We start from the raw sequence: 16076 nt of genomic DNA on the forward strand, positions 1-16076 counted from the left end.
TTCCTCCCCAGCCTTTCTCTGAACTTCTGTGTGACTCCCTCCTCTGCTCCTTTCTCTTTGCCCCATTTCCCATCTCCCCTACTTCCTCTCCTTCCCTGACCCAGAAACACAAAGATAATTCACTATACAGTGAATTGTGTACCATCAAGTGGCTGGGACTGCAAAAGCCAGGCTTCCAGGGTTTGGATTCAGTGCTGGTGACCTTTCGTTTCCATGAGAACACGGAATGTGGCATCCAGCAATCTGACCTGAGCCTGACGTGTAAATTCTAATAAAAGAGCAAGCTGAGCTACAATGGTGAGAATAGGAACTAAGAAAATAATATCCATAATATAAAAAGCCTTGCGCCCAAAGGCAGATGATTCACCTGATGTCTAACTTTGAGAACGGGATAAGTTACACCACAGCTACTCTGTGGAATATTTTGCAAACATTGCAAAGTGGCAGAAAGATATGAGCAAGTTAGAGAAATTATTTATGATATAACTACCTAGAAAAAAAAAGTCACAACCCAATATTGTACATGCGCTATTCCTTCATTAAGGAAAGAAAAAGGAAACATACTAGGACTGTGCTTCTCAAATTGTCAGTGGTAAAGGACGAGTTTGTGTCTGTAAAATTTCCAGTCCATTACAAACCAACGGTTTTGTAAAATACCATAAAAATAAATGACATGGGGAGGGTGGGAGGGAGGGAGATGCAAGAGGGAAGAGAAATGGGAACATATTGTATATGTATAACTGATTCACTTTGTTATAAAGCAGAAGCTAACACACCATTGTAAGGCAATTATACTTCAATAAAGATGTTTAAAAAAATAAAATAAAATAAAATAAATGACAAACATATATGCGTCAAAGGACTAGCATCTAAAATGATACTTTTTAAAAAACTTGCAAAACTAAACAGTAAAAAAACACACAAAACAATCCAATTCGAAATGAACAAAAGACATGAACAGACACTTCACCAAAGAGGATGGCAAATAAGCACATGAAAAGATGTTCACTATCATTATCCACTAGGATATGCAGAGTAAAACCACAATGAGATCTCACTGCACACCGATTAGAATGACCACATCAGTTTCCTAGGGCTGCATAACAAATTACCCCAAACTGGGCAGCTTAAAACGACAACATAAAACATTTTAAAAATTAATTATTAGAAAAACAAAATGAAAACTAGATATACAAGATGCAAGCCTCAATTTTTGAATAAGATGTTCAACAGACATAAAACAACTATGTCAGATTGCCGTAAGAGTTCCTCAATGCCCACTCTTGTTTTCTGCACCTGTTGTGCTGAGAAGCAGTAGCGAACATCTGGCAGAATGGCACCGGGCCGTTGACCACACTTTGAGTAGCACCTGCTCAAAGACGAGAAGCAAATACTAGAGGTGGAATTTTTTCCCCCCTCTTTGGCTTAATTTTTTGCTGTGGAATTATATTGCTATTCAAAATGAAACAATTTAAGGAATTCCCTGGCAGTCCAGTGGTTAGGACTCGGCACTTTCGCTGTGGGGGCCCAGGTTCAATCCCTGGCCGCGGAACTAAGATCCTGCAAGCCGCGCGGTGCAGCCAAAAAAAAAAAAAAAGAAACAATTTAAAATATGTATAGATAGTAACACAGAAAATAAATTTCCCCCGAGTTCTGGTTAAAGAGAAAAACACAGTTGATGTAAACCACAGCCAATCCTGCATGTGCTTAAATCTGTCACCACCCCTCCCTCTCCTCCTCGCCTAACTTCGCCTCCTGTCCTCCATTCGTTTCTCTGCCCAGTCTGCTTGTCCTCAACCTCCCTCTCTCCCCAGTGGCAGGTCCCAGGCTCTGGTGCACCCCTCCCCAGCCGCCAACATTGAGGAAATCACTTCATGCTCTCTGAGCATCAGTTTCCTCGTGTGTGGTGATTATGAGACCCACCTCAGAGCTGTCCTATGAGGAGTAAATGAGGTCACCCACACAGCAAGGACTCTGAGCACTGTGTGGGAATGTGCATGTACAGAGTAGGGCCCTCTGGCTGCGTGCAGCGCTCCGCAAACACTCGGGCCAGCTCTGGTCAGCCTCCCAGTCTTGTTCCATCTCACCCTCCCCTCTCAGGCAAACCAGGCTCCTCCTTCTCCACCTCCTCAGTCTGCATCCTCTGCCCTCCAAGGGTGCATGTCCTCCCCGTCCAGCTGTGAGCTCCCCCAGGCCAAGGGGGTTCCTCCCCAGAGGAAAGGCCAGGCCAGGCTGCTGTATTTTTTTCTCTACTACAACTTGAGACCCTGTAATTTCTCCCACCTGTAATAATAATAATAATAATAATGAATACATTCATACTGGCTAACTCAATGAGCATTTAGTATGTGCCAGGCACTATCCCAAGCCCTATCGGTATACTAACTCATTTAATGCTCATGACCATCCTATGAGGTAGGTTCTGTTCTAAGCCCAATTTACAGAAACTGAGGCCAGCAAGCAGGGAAATAGCTTGCCCAAGGCCACCCAGATGATAAGCCCCATGCACTTATCCACAATGCTATACATGTTTCCTGGCAGTTTTCCTGCTTCGTGATGGTGGAGACCAGATCTGTCTTATTCACCCAGCTCAGTGCCTGGCACAGTGGAGAAGCTCTGTAAATCTTTGTTGAATGAACAAGTGAATTAATGGGTAAATAAATGCTGCTCATTGTGCTATCTTAACCAGTTTTATGTGTGTAGTTCACTGAAAGTGCAGGCTTCAAGGATCCCAGCTAAACTCAAAAGAGTACTGGTTCCCACTTCCTACCTCATGCAAGGGCAGGGACCAAGGCCAAGACCTTGGTCCCTGCCCTTGCATGGTCATTACAATGCAAGTGCTTGGCCACTGGGCCTACTTCCCTTCCAATACACCCCCCTCAGAGCTCCTGCTATATCAACTCAGTCACCACTCTGCTTTTCTGCTCTCTCTTGATGTCAAAAACAGACACATTCTATTTTCTACATATTCAGAGCAGGAAGGGTCCCAGCATCCCACTTCCAAATGAGCACCTCAAGCACATGCATTCACAGAGGGCACACGGAAGCCACAATTGTATCCATAGTGAAAAGCCTATTCCAAGGCTGGGTGGTTGTCGTCTACTGTTACTGAGAGCCTACTATGTGCCAGTTACTGTATTGGGTGCTTTTTATATATTTGATCTCATTTAATCCTCCTTCCAGTTCCGTTAGGTGGGTACTATTACGTGGTCACTGGTTCAGTTGAGAAAACTGCCAAAGACACAGCTAGAAAAGGAACAGAACCAGGATTCAGACTTAGGTTGGCCCAACCTCTGCCAAATACATCGTGTCTTCCTCCATCCTGCCACACGCCGCCTGTTGCTTCCTCACCTTGCCCAGTCCTCTGGGGGTAGGATCCATGTGACTCCCTTCTTGTTACCTGTCCTCAGCACCCAGTGGGTGTGACCTGGGATGCAAGCAGTCGTTGCAGAGGTTACTGTGACTTTGCCCTTGGATGACCTGTCCACAACTCAGGAGGGACTGCAGAACTCACACAGCTCTTGGCCTGAGCCCCTGTTACCAAGCGAAAGGAGGCTTTGGCCAAGGACTCTGAGGGGAGATAAATGCTGGGAGTGGACTCAACTCTGGTCGGGACCCAAGCACCCAGCCTCCCCGAGACATTGTTTGAACTGGGCCAGGCCTCCAGACACAGCCCTCCCACCCGCCCCAGCCAGGGTGGTGCTTGTGTGGGAAGGACTTTAACTCCAGCTGCCAGACCCCTGAACGGGAGAGGCAGAGAGGACTGGCCAACATGCACAACTTCCGCAGCCTCCTGGCCCTTCTGCTGCTGCCGCTGCTACTGCTGGGGGCTGCCATGGGCCCCGCCGGAGCCCTCAGTGATGATGAAAAGCACGTGATGGTGAAGCTGCACAATCTCTACCGAGCCCAGGTGTCCCCGCCGGCCGCCAACATGCTGCAAATGGTAAGTGTGACCAGGGCCCCCACCAACCCCTTTCACGCCGTGAGTGTAAGCTATCTCAGGGATTCATCTCTCTGGCAGGAACAGAGTCCCTGACACTGTAGAATTCACAGGCCCCCATAAGCAGCCTCATTATACAGATGAGGAAACTGAGGCTCAGAGGGACTTGCTGGTCCCTCAGGGGCTTGCATGTCCCATAGCTGGTAGAGCCAGGCCTGGAAGCCCTGCTCCCTGATCCAGTGACCCCTTCCCAGCACTTCCTAAAATGCATGTGCCCCTGGGAGGGGGAACACAGGAAGTTCCTGACACCTTGGTGAAACGATCTTTCAGATACCTTCCAAGGAGATGAGAAGAAAAAACAGGGCAGCAGGATGAGTCCCAGCACCCAGAGTAGGAGGGATGTACTAAGGAGGTGGGGTGAGAACAGGAACCAGAAGTAGACAGGGCTCTGAATCACACAGATCAAAATCTGTCTCGACCACTCACAAGGCCTGTGATTTGGGGTGAGTCCCTTAACCTAGTAAGGACCCTCAGTTTCCCATCTGTAAAATGATGTCATAATTAGAGCTACATAACTATCAACATGGACAGAATCTCACAGATATAATATTGAATAGGGGGAAAATGAAATCTAAAAAAATATATACATACATATATTTTTAGTATAGTAGGGTATATTTACATGAAAGAGATAAAGTGAGAAATTCACCCCCTTCCTGCCCTCCCTGAGGGCTACACTGGCCCTTCTTCTCCAGTCACCCTTAGGTGAGGGGCAGTGTCCAGGGACCCCCTAGCTGGTGCCTGAGAGCAAGGTTGCACCAGGGGTCCAAGACCAGAGTTCTAACAGCTCTGTCCAATCGGCTGAAGTGACTCTGGGTGGACCCTTTACCTTCAAAGGTGTCTGTTTCCTGATCGCATGGTGCGGGCAGTCCCTGCCCTGAGGGTCAGACAGGATGACCTATGAAAAAGATCTAGGAAGGGCTCCACAGATGCACCCAGCACCGCCCTTCACAGCCCTGTCGGCCTTGGCAACCAGGAATTGCAGACAACAAACTAGGAGCTCACGATTCTGTTACCAGCTCTGCCAACAGTTCCCCAGTTGAGGCCTGGAACTCATTGTTGGGCCTCAGTTTCCCCATCTGTATGTCCCTGATACCCTAGAGTCTTGCTGGCTGAGGCTGGGGGCTACACAGGCTGCAAGCTGCTTTGTAGACAGCTAGAGGTGGACCTCAGGAGTGGGGCAACGTTCTAGGAAGCAGTTCAGATACTGATGGGATATGCTGCTGCCTGGTAGGAAGTGATCTGAGGAGGGGGAGATAAGGCTGGACTGGGACACTAGGATAAATTTGGGACAAGGCTTAGGCTCAGCTTCAGCAGTGGTAAATACAGAGACTCTGGAGTCAGATGGCCTGGGTTCAAATCTTGACTTTGCCATTTATTAGCTGTGTGACCTCAGCCAAGTTACTTAACCTCTCTGTGCCCCAACTGTAAATCGGGGATGATAACACTATAATAACTCTCTTGTAGAGTGGTTGAAAGGATGAAATGAGTGACTATGTGTAAAGCATTTAGAACAGGGCCTGGCACACAGTAAGTGTGCAATAAGTGTTTGATAACAGAAGAGGGAATGGATCCAGGGTGAGGCAGGTGGGGGTTATCACAGATTCTTCTCTCTCCCTCAGCCTCCAAGTCTAATCATCACCACTTTTACCTCCCAGAAGGTTCAATTTTTCTTGAATCCCATCTCCCCCCACCACTCCACCATCTCTTTGACACAACCCTGGTTCAGTCTTTCATTTCTTTTCCCATGGAATTCTAGAACAGCCTCTACCTGCTTTCTCAGCCTCTGGCTTCTAACTACCAGAATGAATGATCCAACACACTGGCCTGACCCTTTTCAAAACCCTTCCATGGCTCCCATTGGCTCCCTGCTGCCTCCAGATAAAACTCCAGCTCCTGAGAAGCCCCACTCTGTGTGTCTGGCCCTGTCTAGCTCTCCAGCCTCCTCTCCTTCACACTTTCTCCTTGAGTAACCCGAGCAGCTTATCTTTCCCCCACCAAAACGTTTCCCACCTCCATGCCTTTATTCATGTTTGCCCTCTGCTCAGGATGCCTTTCCCCTCTCCACCTGGCCAATGCCTCATCTTTTAACACTTAGCTTAATGTCTCCTTCTCCATCTTCAGGTTGCACTAAATGGCCCTCTTTTGGTGCCCCTATACTACCCATTGCATATCTGTCAGTTACCACATGGTGGCCCAATTAATGGTTTATGACACTGGGAGCTTGGGCTTCTTAGTCCTTGCTGTCACCCCAGGGCTGGCATAGTGCTCAGGACTGTTGAATGAATGAGTGAGTGAGTGGATGAATGAATGGACTTGCTTTCAAATGGTGACCAAGTGGCCAGTGAGGGTGGGTACCATGACTCTTGAACCTCCACAGGGGTCTCTGGACAACTGAGAAGCCTTAAGACTCACAGGAATGACTCTCTAATGGTGGGACTCCAGGCATCCAGTCAGGATGGAAATTACAGCCGAGCTCTGTAGGAGAGACTGCTTTAGGCAGGGCTGTGTCTCAGTCATCAACAGCTGAGAAATGTCTGTTGAGCACCTGCTCTGGGCCAGCACTGTGCCAGACACGCTGAAGGAGCTTACAGTCTAGTCTGGAGCCCCGAAGGTCGTCCCAGACACCCTGAGCCTGGTCTCCAGCACCCTGCCCCTTTCCCACTCCCTATCCTCCACTACTACCAGTTTGAGAGAGCCTCAGGGACCAGTGACTTGGGACAAAAATACCCACAGAGGGAAAGGGATTCACCTGAGTTTACAGCATTTTACTATCCCAGCCCACTGCTCCCATCCGCACTCCAGGCAGCTGCTCCTGAGAACCCTGGGATGGAGGGTGGGTGTGGCCACACAGCCCCCTCCCCTCAGGGTCACCCAAGCTCCTGGCACTTTATGGGCTGTCTGGCTCCCGCAGCTGGCGGGCCCCCAGAGGGTGGAGCAAGAGTTGCTGCCAGGCCATCCATTTCTAGGAGAGGCCAAGGACAGTTTAATGGGATCCAGGCCTCCCTCCTCAATCCTTTGGTCAGATGCCTTGTTAATCTGTCTTCCCACCCACACTGGGCCCATCCTTCCAGCCTGGGACACAGAACCTCAGAGGCCCTCTAACCTGAAATGCCCCCTCCCACCATCTCACCTGAGGTCCTCCCTGGAGAACACTGCCTTTGGGACCTGACAGCTCTTTGGGCCACCAAGGCTCTGAAAATAGGCCTCTCAGCGAGGGTCACACAGACACACTTAATTTTCTTGGGGAAAGGGGTTGTCCAGTTGACAAGAGAGCAATTGGGAGGGAAGCCCAGAGCTGGTAAAGCCATAGAGGCTGGGCTATCCCAAGGGGAGAGTGGGAGGTTAAAGGGGGTGCTGGCCCCTCAAGTCAGACTTCTGGTGGGTGGGTAGAGGGAGTGGAATGGCTGAATAAACAACCCAGCCCCAGAACATCTCACTGGACATCGTGCGTGCTTCAGAACAGCTCAGGCAGCCCTGGCAGGGGCATCACCACCCACCTTGCAAATAGAATGATATTAGTATTAATTAATAATCCCATTATCAAAAACATCATCTCATTTTTTCTTCCCAAAGTCCTATGAGAGTTCAGAAAGTTAGGCAATACGTCTAAAACCACACAGCTGGTGATCGGTCCCAAGTTTGCCTAACTCCATGGCCTGGGATGGCATCCTCCCACCTCCCCACAGAAGCTCCCCATCAGCAGAGCTGTGTTCCAGATCATGGCCACGAGTCACCCCGCAAGGAGGGGAGGGTCTTCGGCCTCCAGAGGGCCCCCAGAACACCCTCCACCTTCTTTTCTGACCCTCACCCAATTGTGGACATCCTCACCTCCCTCTCCCACCCTCCTTTCCTGCCTCCACTGAGCCCGAGGCGTCCTCACCTCCCCCTCGCAACCTGACCCGCAGAGGTGGGACGAGGAGCTGGCCGCCTTCGCCAAGGCCTACGCGCAGCAGTGCGTGTGGGGCCACAACAAGGAGCGCGGGCGGCGCGGCGAGAACCTGTTCGCCATCACGGACGAGGGCCTGGACGTGCCGCTGGCCATGGAGGAGTGGCACCACGAGCGCGAGCACTACAACCTCAGCGCCGCCACCTGCGCCACAGGCCAGATGTGCGGCCACTACACGCAGGTGCGAAGCTGGACGGGCGGGCGGGGCCACAGGGCAATGGGCGGGACCGGGCTGGGCCACCTCTCCCTTCAGAGCCCGGGAGTCCGTAAGCCCCGCTTGCATCCTTCATAAACGTCGTCTCTCCACAGCAATTCATCTGTTGTCCAGGCCCCCAACGAAGTCTGCTTCTCAGACTGCCTAAACCATTTTCAGTTGTCTCTTTAAAAGCTACAATCTTTTGAAAACCTAGGCGGCCCCTATCGGCCTCCTGGTCCTGAAGAGACCCGAATTAGGTGTCCCAGAGCCTTTTTCCTGGAGGGTAGTTACTGTGCCAGGCGATCCTGATCGAGCTCTAAGCAGTCTTGTCCTCTGGGTTACACACGGCTGTTTGCCCCAGCAGTGAAGTGCTTCCCCCCCGCCTTCCGTCTTCTCTCTCTCACTGTCCCTCTTGTCATTTCTCAGCGTGTCTTAAGTTGCTGCTTCTAATCTGCCAGGGACTGATAAAGCAAATACACAATTTTTCTTTTGCCTTGAAAAACTACATGCAAAATAAGAAAGCAAGCTGTCACCAAGTGAACGTTTCGGAGAGTCTTCTGAGAGCATTTCCTGCCTCTTGCAGTCACTCTGCTATGTCAGAGTTTTACTGCATTTTGAAAGTTTGAGTTTGCAGACAAGGGGCATAGGGGTGTGTGTAGGGGAATTAACATTAGTGTTATTGAATTCTTTTTTTTGTCCTCCCAATGCTTATTTGTTGTTCAAACAATAACATGACAAATTTTAAAAAAAGAAAAACGAAATGAACCATCTTCCCACCCATATCCACCAATTCCATTTTCCAGTGTTTCTTTTGGGTGGTATTTTTAGTGCTGATCTTTAGAGAAGGAAATCCCAACATCACCCACCCAGATCAGGAAGTTGTGAGGCCCCAGCCCTCCCTGCCCCCTTCCCTCTGTTCCCTGCCACCTCTCACACTCCCCGTACATACATCCTCCTGCAGGAATTGCTGTCAGTACCCAGCAGGAGTCAGGCTGCCCCATCTCCACCCCTGTATTCTCTAAGGCTGAGTGCATGTGCACTCTGGGGTCATTTCGGCCTGGGAGATGCTCGACAGTGGTCCCTCGGGAACCCTCAGCTGATTCAAGCAGCAAGACCCCAATCCTGGGGAGTTGTGCAGAATTAACAGCGAGAGCCAGATCTCACAACAAAAAAACGGGCCTCAGTTTGAGTGACTCCTGGGCAGACTGGGCCTAGAAATAGCAAAGGGAGGCTATATTGGCTTGTCTCAGCCAATAGCAGGGCACAAAGGTTGTTTTGACTTTTTAAAATTTATACTTAAGACAGAACACCTTCTACCAGTTGGGAGACCCACACTTAGAAATGGCAGGGCAGGTCCCTGCTTACTTGTGATTTGGGGGGAAGTTTTACTTCCAAAATGGCTCCTCCCGTTCCCTTCCTTGGCCTTTGCTTGTTGCTGATGTTTAAGATTCTCCCATTTGCGATTCATTCCTTTGTTATATCCCTTGTTTAAAATGCAAGGGCCTCTAGGAGGAGCCCACAGGAAGAATTCATGAGGGTCAATCAAAGGGGAAGGTTTTCAGAGGGAGAGAGTCCTAGTGAAATAGTGTGTGTGGTTGGTAGAGGAGAGTAGGCTGCTTGGGACAAATTTCCCCCCAAGCCCCCTGTTCAGAGTTTTGTCCTGAAGCTGTGTGTCCTCAGGGACTTGGATCTTACATATAAGGTTCCTCCTCTCCTCACTCATAGAAGGCTGATGTAGAGAGACACTAGCTAGGAGCCATCTTGCCCAGGCTAAACTGTTGGGTTTGCCCTCCTTCAGGTGGTCTGGGCCAAAACAGAGAGGATTGGCTGTGGTGCCCACTTCTGTGAGAAGCTCCAGGGCGTTGAGGAGACCAATATCCACTTGCTGGTTTGCAACTATGAGCCCCCGTGAGTGGGGAGGGAGCCCTGGGGGAAGGGGGTGGGCAGAGCCAAGGGGAGGGCTGAGCTGGACACAGTCTAAGGAGGAGGAAGGGGGCCAATCTGGGGACCATACCCTATACCCTTGGAGGAGCTGCGAGGGCACCCATGGGAGTCTGCTCTTATTGGCCCAGCAAGTTAGTTCAGGGCAAGTAAGACCCAGGGAGCGCTTCCAGACTAGGTGTGTGTATGAGGGATAGGGACAGGGGTTGGCAGGGGCCCCCTCCCCCCAGCATCCTCCTCGCCTCCTGCAGGGGGAACGTGAAGGGGCAGAGGCCCTACCAGGAGGGAACTCCATGCTCCCAATGTCCCTTGGGCTACCACTGCGAAAACTCCCTGTGTGGTGAGTCCGGGGTGGGGTGGGGCGGGGGGAGGAAGGTGAGGCAGGGGACGCCTACTGGATGGTCTGGTGCCTTCCAAGGCTCCAGAGTGGTGCATGGGCCAGGGGAGGAACCCTCAGCGGCCCCACCTCATCTGGGTTCCCAAGCCTGCTTTACCTGCTTTGCCCTCCTTGTGCACAACTTTGGCGCCCTGGCATTCCAAGTGACCAGCTTTCTACCCTCCAAGCAGAGGGTAGAGGAGAGTTGGGGGCTCCTGAGAGCAGGGGGTGGGGGGGTGGAGGTGGGGGGCGTGGCCAGATGGTTGGTCAGAGGGACTCCAAAGGCCAGGCCTGCAATGCGATGGGTGTTTTAGGAACAGGAATCTAGTGGGAGAAATCCCCTGAGAAAGTGGAAGTGCGTGTGTAGAGAGGGGAAGACTTGGACAAGGAGGTGGATGGAGGGGCAACTGTCAGCCACAAGAAATAACATGTATTATCAATGAGGGACATATTCGCTGGAGAGGGTGTGTGCGTGTGTGTGTGTGTGTGTGTCTTCCTTCGTAGGACATTTGATCACCTCACCTTGATTGCGGTGGGGTGAGGGATGCGGAGTACTGCTTGCAGCACTAATGCCAGGCCTTGTCTCTCTTATCAGAACCCATCAGAGGCCCGGAAGAGGCTCAGGATTTGCCTTACCTAGTAACTGAGGCCCCATCTTCCCTGGCAACAGAAGCCTCAGGCTCTAGGAAAGAGGGTATCACTTCTTCCTTAGCAACGGAAACTCCATCCTTCTTGGTAACAGAGGTCTCAGGCTCCCTGGCAACAAATGCTCTACCTGCTGTAGAAACCAAGGCCCCATCTTCCTTAGTAACGGAAGACTCCCCATCCATGGCAACAGAGGCTCCACTTTCCTTAGCAACTGAGGTCCCTTCCTTTTTGGCAACTCACAGCCTACTCAACTTGGATGAGAGACCGGCTACCCTCCCCAAATCAACCCATGATCCTACCCCCAAATCAGCAGACAAAGAGGCCAGCAGTACAAGAATGCCCTCCAGGAGCCCAGAGAGTTCTCTGCAGCCCAAGATGTCCTTGACGGGGACATGGGAGCCGCTACCCAACTCCCAGGAGGAGGGCGAGGCTGAGGCCGAGTCGCCTCATTCCAGTGAGATCTTGGCCTCAGTTTTTCCAGCGCAGGACAAGCCAGGTGAGCCGCAGGCCACACTGGAGCACAAGGGGCACACCTCCTCCAAGTCCCTGTCCAACTCCCCCAGTGCCTCTGCCACCGCTAATGCCATGGGTGGGCGTACCCTGGCCCTGCAGTCTTCCTTGCCAGGTAAGGCCTGTAGCGCCCATCCTACCTTCCCTCCTGGCTCCAGAATGTCAGCACCCTGCCTGTAGTATAGACGATATAGGCACGGCGGGGCATGCACCCTCCGAGTAGGAGCTTCCTCCCTGGCTGCTGGGCCCCACGTGCATGCCTTGGTAGGGTGGGTGGGAGGTCAGGTAGAGCTGTCTCCAGGCTGAGGCAAAGCCTCTCCCTTCCTGCAGGTGCAGAGGGCCCTGAAAAGCATGGCATCAAGTCAGGGTTGAACTCGAGCCCTGGGCACGTCTGGGGCCTCCTCCTGGGACTGCTGCTACTGCCTCCCCTGGTGCTGGCTGGAATCCTCTGAAGGGGTCACCACTCAAAGGCAAGGCCTCATGGGGGGGACCCTAGCCTCATGCCCACTCTGGATTGTCTTTCTCCAATAAGAGACCACAGCTTCCTGGAAGGTCCTCTCTGTGGCCCAGCAGCCCCCCTTCACCCCAGCCAGACTCCAGGCCAGAGGCTTGTGCCCTCAGGAGGCCTCGACAGGGACAACCCTTGGCACTGCCCCAGGATGCGTCTGCCTTTGGGGAGGTCCAGCCCTCAGCCAGCTGCAGATTGTTCTGAGCAGTGTTCCTGTGGCCTGTGCCCACTCTCCAGCTGTCCTGTGGCCACAGTCCTGCTCTTCCAGGGACAGAAGATCTCAGGGCTTCCCAGGAACCCCTCGGCCCCTTCCAGTCCCCTGGCCTCTTCCTTGAGCCATTGGAGTCTAGGGCTGTTCCCAGGAGTGCTTCCTGCCTTTCCAGGGTGAAGAGGTCAGCTGTCCTCCTGCCATCTCCCCCACCCTGTCCCCAGCCCCCCAAACAAGACGTTTCTTGGCTGAAGTCCCTCTGGAAGGGAAAGGCTGCAGGGCATGTGCCTCATCCACAGACATCTTTGGGGGCATGGGGCCTGGCCACTGAGAGCTCAGGTTGCTGCCCGCTGACTGCACGTGTCTGGACCCCTTCTGCTCCTCCCATCGCAGTCTTGGGGGTGGGGGGGGGGTGGTGAGTGAGGACTCTGGGGAGGTCCCTGCCTGCCTGGCCTTGGGTTGTCTGCGTAGGCAAGGTAAGGGTTCTCCCTGAGTGTCCGGTCCCCTAACTTTCCTGTTTAGCTGGCAGCGGGTGTCGTGAGGGGCAGATGAAGGACAAGCCCCATCTGAGAGGGGTTCTATGGGTGGGGCAGGCAGGGACCAGGGAAGGGAGGCAGCCCCTGACTCCTGAATAAAAGCCTGTGTAAGAGGACCAGTCGCCGTGCTTGCGAGCAACAGAGGGGGCAAGGGAGGGCTCTTGGGCGGGGGGCCCTGAGAGGCTCACCTCTTCCCCTACTGACTCAAGGCAACTGTTCCTTCTCCTTCACACGCCCTCTCCCCCAAACACTCCATTTAGTTCTTTGAGGCACTTTTCCTTTCCTTCCTAACCCCCGCCCCCAAATCTTCAGGTAGCCGGCGGAAAGGGGCTAGGGCCAAGGGTTGGCGAAGGGTGCTGGGCTGACTCTCCCAGCTCTGGGAGTCACTAGTGGAGCCTAGCTGGGTTCGTGACCCAGGATCAAGGAGTGGCATACGACCTCTTCACAGGGGTCCTGCTGCCCACGCCCACCCAGGACACCAGGTCTGAAATGTACCTCAGCATGGCTTTGCCAACCCTCGGTGCTTGGAGGAGCCCTGAGAAAGGGCTCTGGGGTCCCAGACACCCCCCAGGGAAGCATAGGATTGTCCTGAAGTGCTGTGGGGCAGGAAAGCACAAGTGTGTGAGTAGGGCTAGCAATGGTACGTGATGAGGGCAGCCTGGGACCCAGCTGGGGCTGGTGCGGAGGGGCAGCTAAACAGGAAGCATCCAAATCAGTCCAGGGCTGAACGCTGTGTGTGTGTGTATGAGATGACAGAATGTATCTCCATTAAGGTATAACTCATATAACATAAAATTCACTCATTTAAAGTGTACCACTCAATGGTTTTTAGTATATTCACAGGGCTGTGCAACCATCACCACAATTTGGGAACATCTGTATCACCCCAAACAGAAACCCCACACCCCTCAGCAGTCACTTCCCATTTTCCCTCCACGTGCCCCAGCCCCTGCCCTAAGCAATCACTAATCTATTGTCTCTATGGGTCTGTCTATTCTGACATTTTGTATAAATAGAATCATACAATATGTGGCCTTTTGTGTCTGGCTTCTTTCACTTAGCATATTTTCAGGTTCATCCATGTTGTAACATGAGATAGTACTTTATTCCTTTTTATTACCAAGTAATATTCCTTTGTATTGAATATATTTTATTTATCCATTCATCAATTGTTGGACACTTGGCTTGTTTCCACATTTTGGCTATTATAAATAATGCTGCTACAAACATTCATGTAAAAGTTTTTGTGTGGCAATATGTCTTCATTTCTCTTGGGTACATACTAGGAGTGGTATCATATGGCTACTCTGATCATATAGTAACTCTATGTTTAACTTTTTCAGGAACTGCCAGACTACTTTCCAAAGTGGCTGCACTATTTTACATTCCCACCAGCAATGTACAAGGGTTTCAATTTCTCCACACTACCAACACTTGTTACTGTCTTTTTTGATTATAGTCATTCTAGTGAGTGTGAAGCAGTATCTTGCTGTGGTTTTGATTTTCATTTCCCTGATGGCTAATGATGTTGAGCATCTCTCCATGTGCTTAGTGGCCATCTGTATATCTTCTTTGGAGAAATATCTACTCAAGTCTTTTGCCCATTTTTTAATTAATTGGGGTATTTGTCTTTTTATTATTGAGTTGTAGGAATTCTTTACATATTCTAGATACAAGTCCCTTATCAGATATATGATTTGCAAACATTTTTTCTCATTCTGTGGGTTGTCTTTTCAATTCTTCTTGATATCCTTCAAACACAAAAGCTGTTAATTTTGAGGACTTCCGACTTATTTTTTTCTTTTGTTGCTTGTGCTTTTGGTGTTGTATCTAAGAAACCATTGCCTAATCCAAGGTCATGAAGATTTATGCCTATGTTTTAAAAATTTTACAGTTAATTGTGTGAATTAAAATGTGAATGTTTATTTCTGGACTCCCAATCATATTTCCATTGATTTATGTATCTATCTTTATGCTAATGCCACACCATCTTGATTACTATAGCACTGTAGTTAAGTTTTGAAATTGGGAAGTGCAAGTCCTCCAACTTTGTTTTTTTTCAAGATTGTTTAGGCTATCATCTCTTGAATTGCCATATAAATTTTAGGATCAGCTTGTCAAATTTCTGCAAAGAAGTCAGCTGAGATTTTGATAGGGATTATGTAATCCACCATTTTAGCAATGTTAAGGCTTCCAATCCATGAACATGGGATGTCTTTCCACTTATTTACGTCTTCTTTACTTTCTTTCAACAATGTGTTATAATTTTCAAAATATAAGTTTTGTAATTCTTTTGTTAAATTTGTATTTTATTAATTTTTATGCTATCGTAAATGAAATTGTTTCACTAATTTCATTTTCACTTTGCAAGTGTATAGAAATACAATTGATTTTTTGTACATCAATTTTATATCCTGCAACCTTGTTGAATTCATTTATTAGTTATAACAGTATTTTTAGTGGATTCCTTAGGATTTTCAATACAAGATCATGTCATCTGCAGATACAGTTTTGCTTCTGCCTTTCTAACACAGATAATATTTCATTTTCTTTCCCAGTTGCCCAGGCTAGACCCTCCAGTACAATGTTGAGTAACGGCAAGAGCAGAGCCTTGTCTTGTTCCTGATCTCAGGAGGAAAACATTAGGTGTTTCACCATTTGCTATAATATTATGGGTTTTTCATAGATGCCATTTACTAGGTTGAGGAAGCTCTCTTCTCTTTTTAGGTTTTTGAATGTTTTCATCATGAAGGGATGTTGAATTTTGTTAAACACTTCTCCTGTGTCTATTGAGATGATTGTGTGGTTTTGTTCCTTCTATGGACAGAATGTATTACATTAATTGATTTTCAGATGCTGACCCTGCTTGCCTTCCTGAGGGGGGAAGGGCGTCCCTCCCTTTGTGGGCCTGTCTTTGCAAGCTAGTCCCAAGTCCTATGACGTGGTCAGGTGAGGTAGCCTCTGGGCAGAGCCAGACTGTGGAGGCCCAAACCCATCTTTCTCAGTTTTGGGGTGGGATGTGCCAGCCGCCTGCAAAGCAAGAACACCTGTTTCCAGCCCTCAGGTTCCAGCCCAACCTGTCATATAAGAAAACCTACTAAGACCAGCAGCAGGGATCTCTTTGGACATTTTTTTTGGGAAATAACATAAGCCAAGACATGGTATCCCATAGTAGTCAGGGAGGGGATGAGAATGGGAGGGCAT

General features: G+C 50.0%; 1 protein-coding gene across 3 annotated transcripts; it reads left to right on the forward strand.

The window, feature by feature from the left end:
* The first annotated feature begins 3759 nt into the window (after positions 1-3759).
* PI16 (peptidase inhibitor 16) lies at positions 3760-14303 on the forward strand. Of its 3 annotated transcripts, none has more exons than XM_007197943.3 (7): positions 3760-3943; positions 7909-8130; positions 9944-10053; positions 10338-10426; positions 11058-11735; positions 11951-12090; positions 14216-14303. In XM_007197943.3, exons 1-6 carry the CDS (start codon positions 3773-3775, stop codon positions 12070-12072), a joined length of 1392 nt encoding a protein of 463 aa, XP_007198005.2. In that variant the 5' UTR covers positions 3760-3772; the 3' UTR covers positions 12073-12090; positions 14216-14303. The 3 variants fall into 3 exon arrangements, with proteins under 3 accessions (XP_007198005.2, XP_007198007.2, XP_007198006.2); XM_007197945.2 differs by having other exon boundaries at positions 11058-11606; XM_007197944.2 differs by lacking the exon at positions 14216-14303 and adding an exon at positions 12512-14207.
* Positions 14304-16076: the final 1773 nt, after the last annotated feature.

The sequence above is a fragment of the Balaenoptera acutorostrata genome, chromosome 10, assembly GCF_949987535.1.
Source record: "Balaenoptera acutorostrata chromosome 10, mBalAcu1.1, whole genome shotgun sequence".
In the NCBI taxonomy this organism is placed as follows: Eukaryota; Metazoa; Chordata; class Mammalia; order Artiodactyla; family Balaenopteridae; genus Balaenoptera; species Balaenoptera acutorostrata.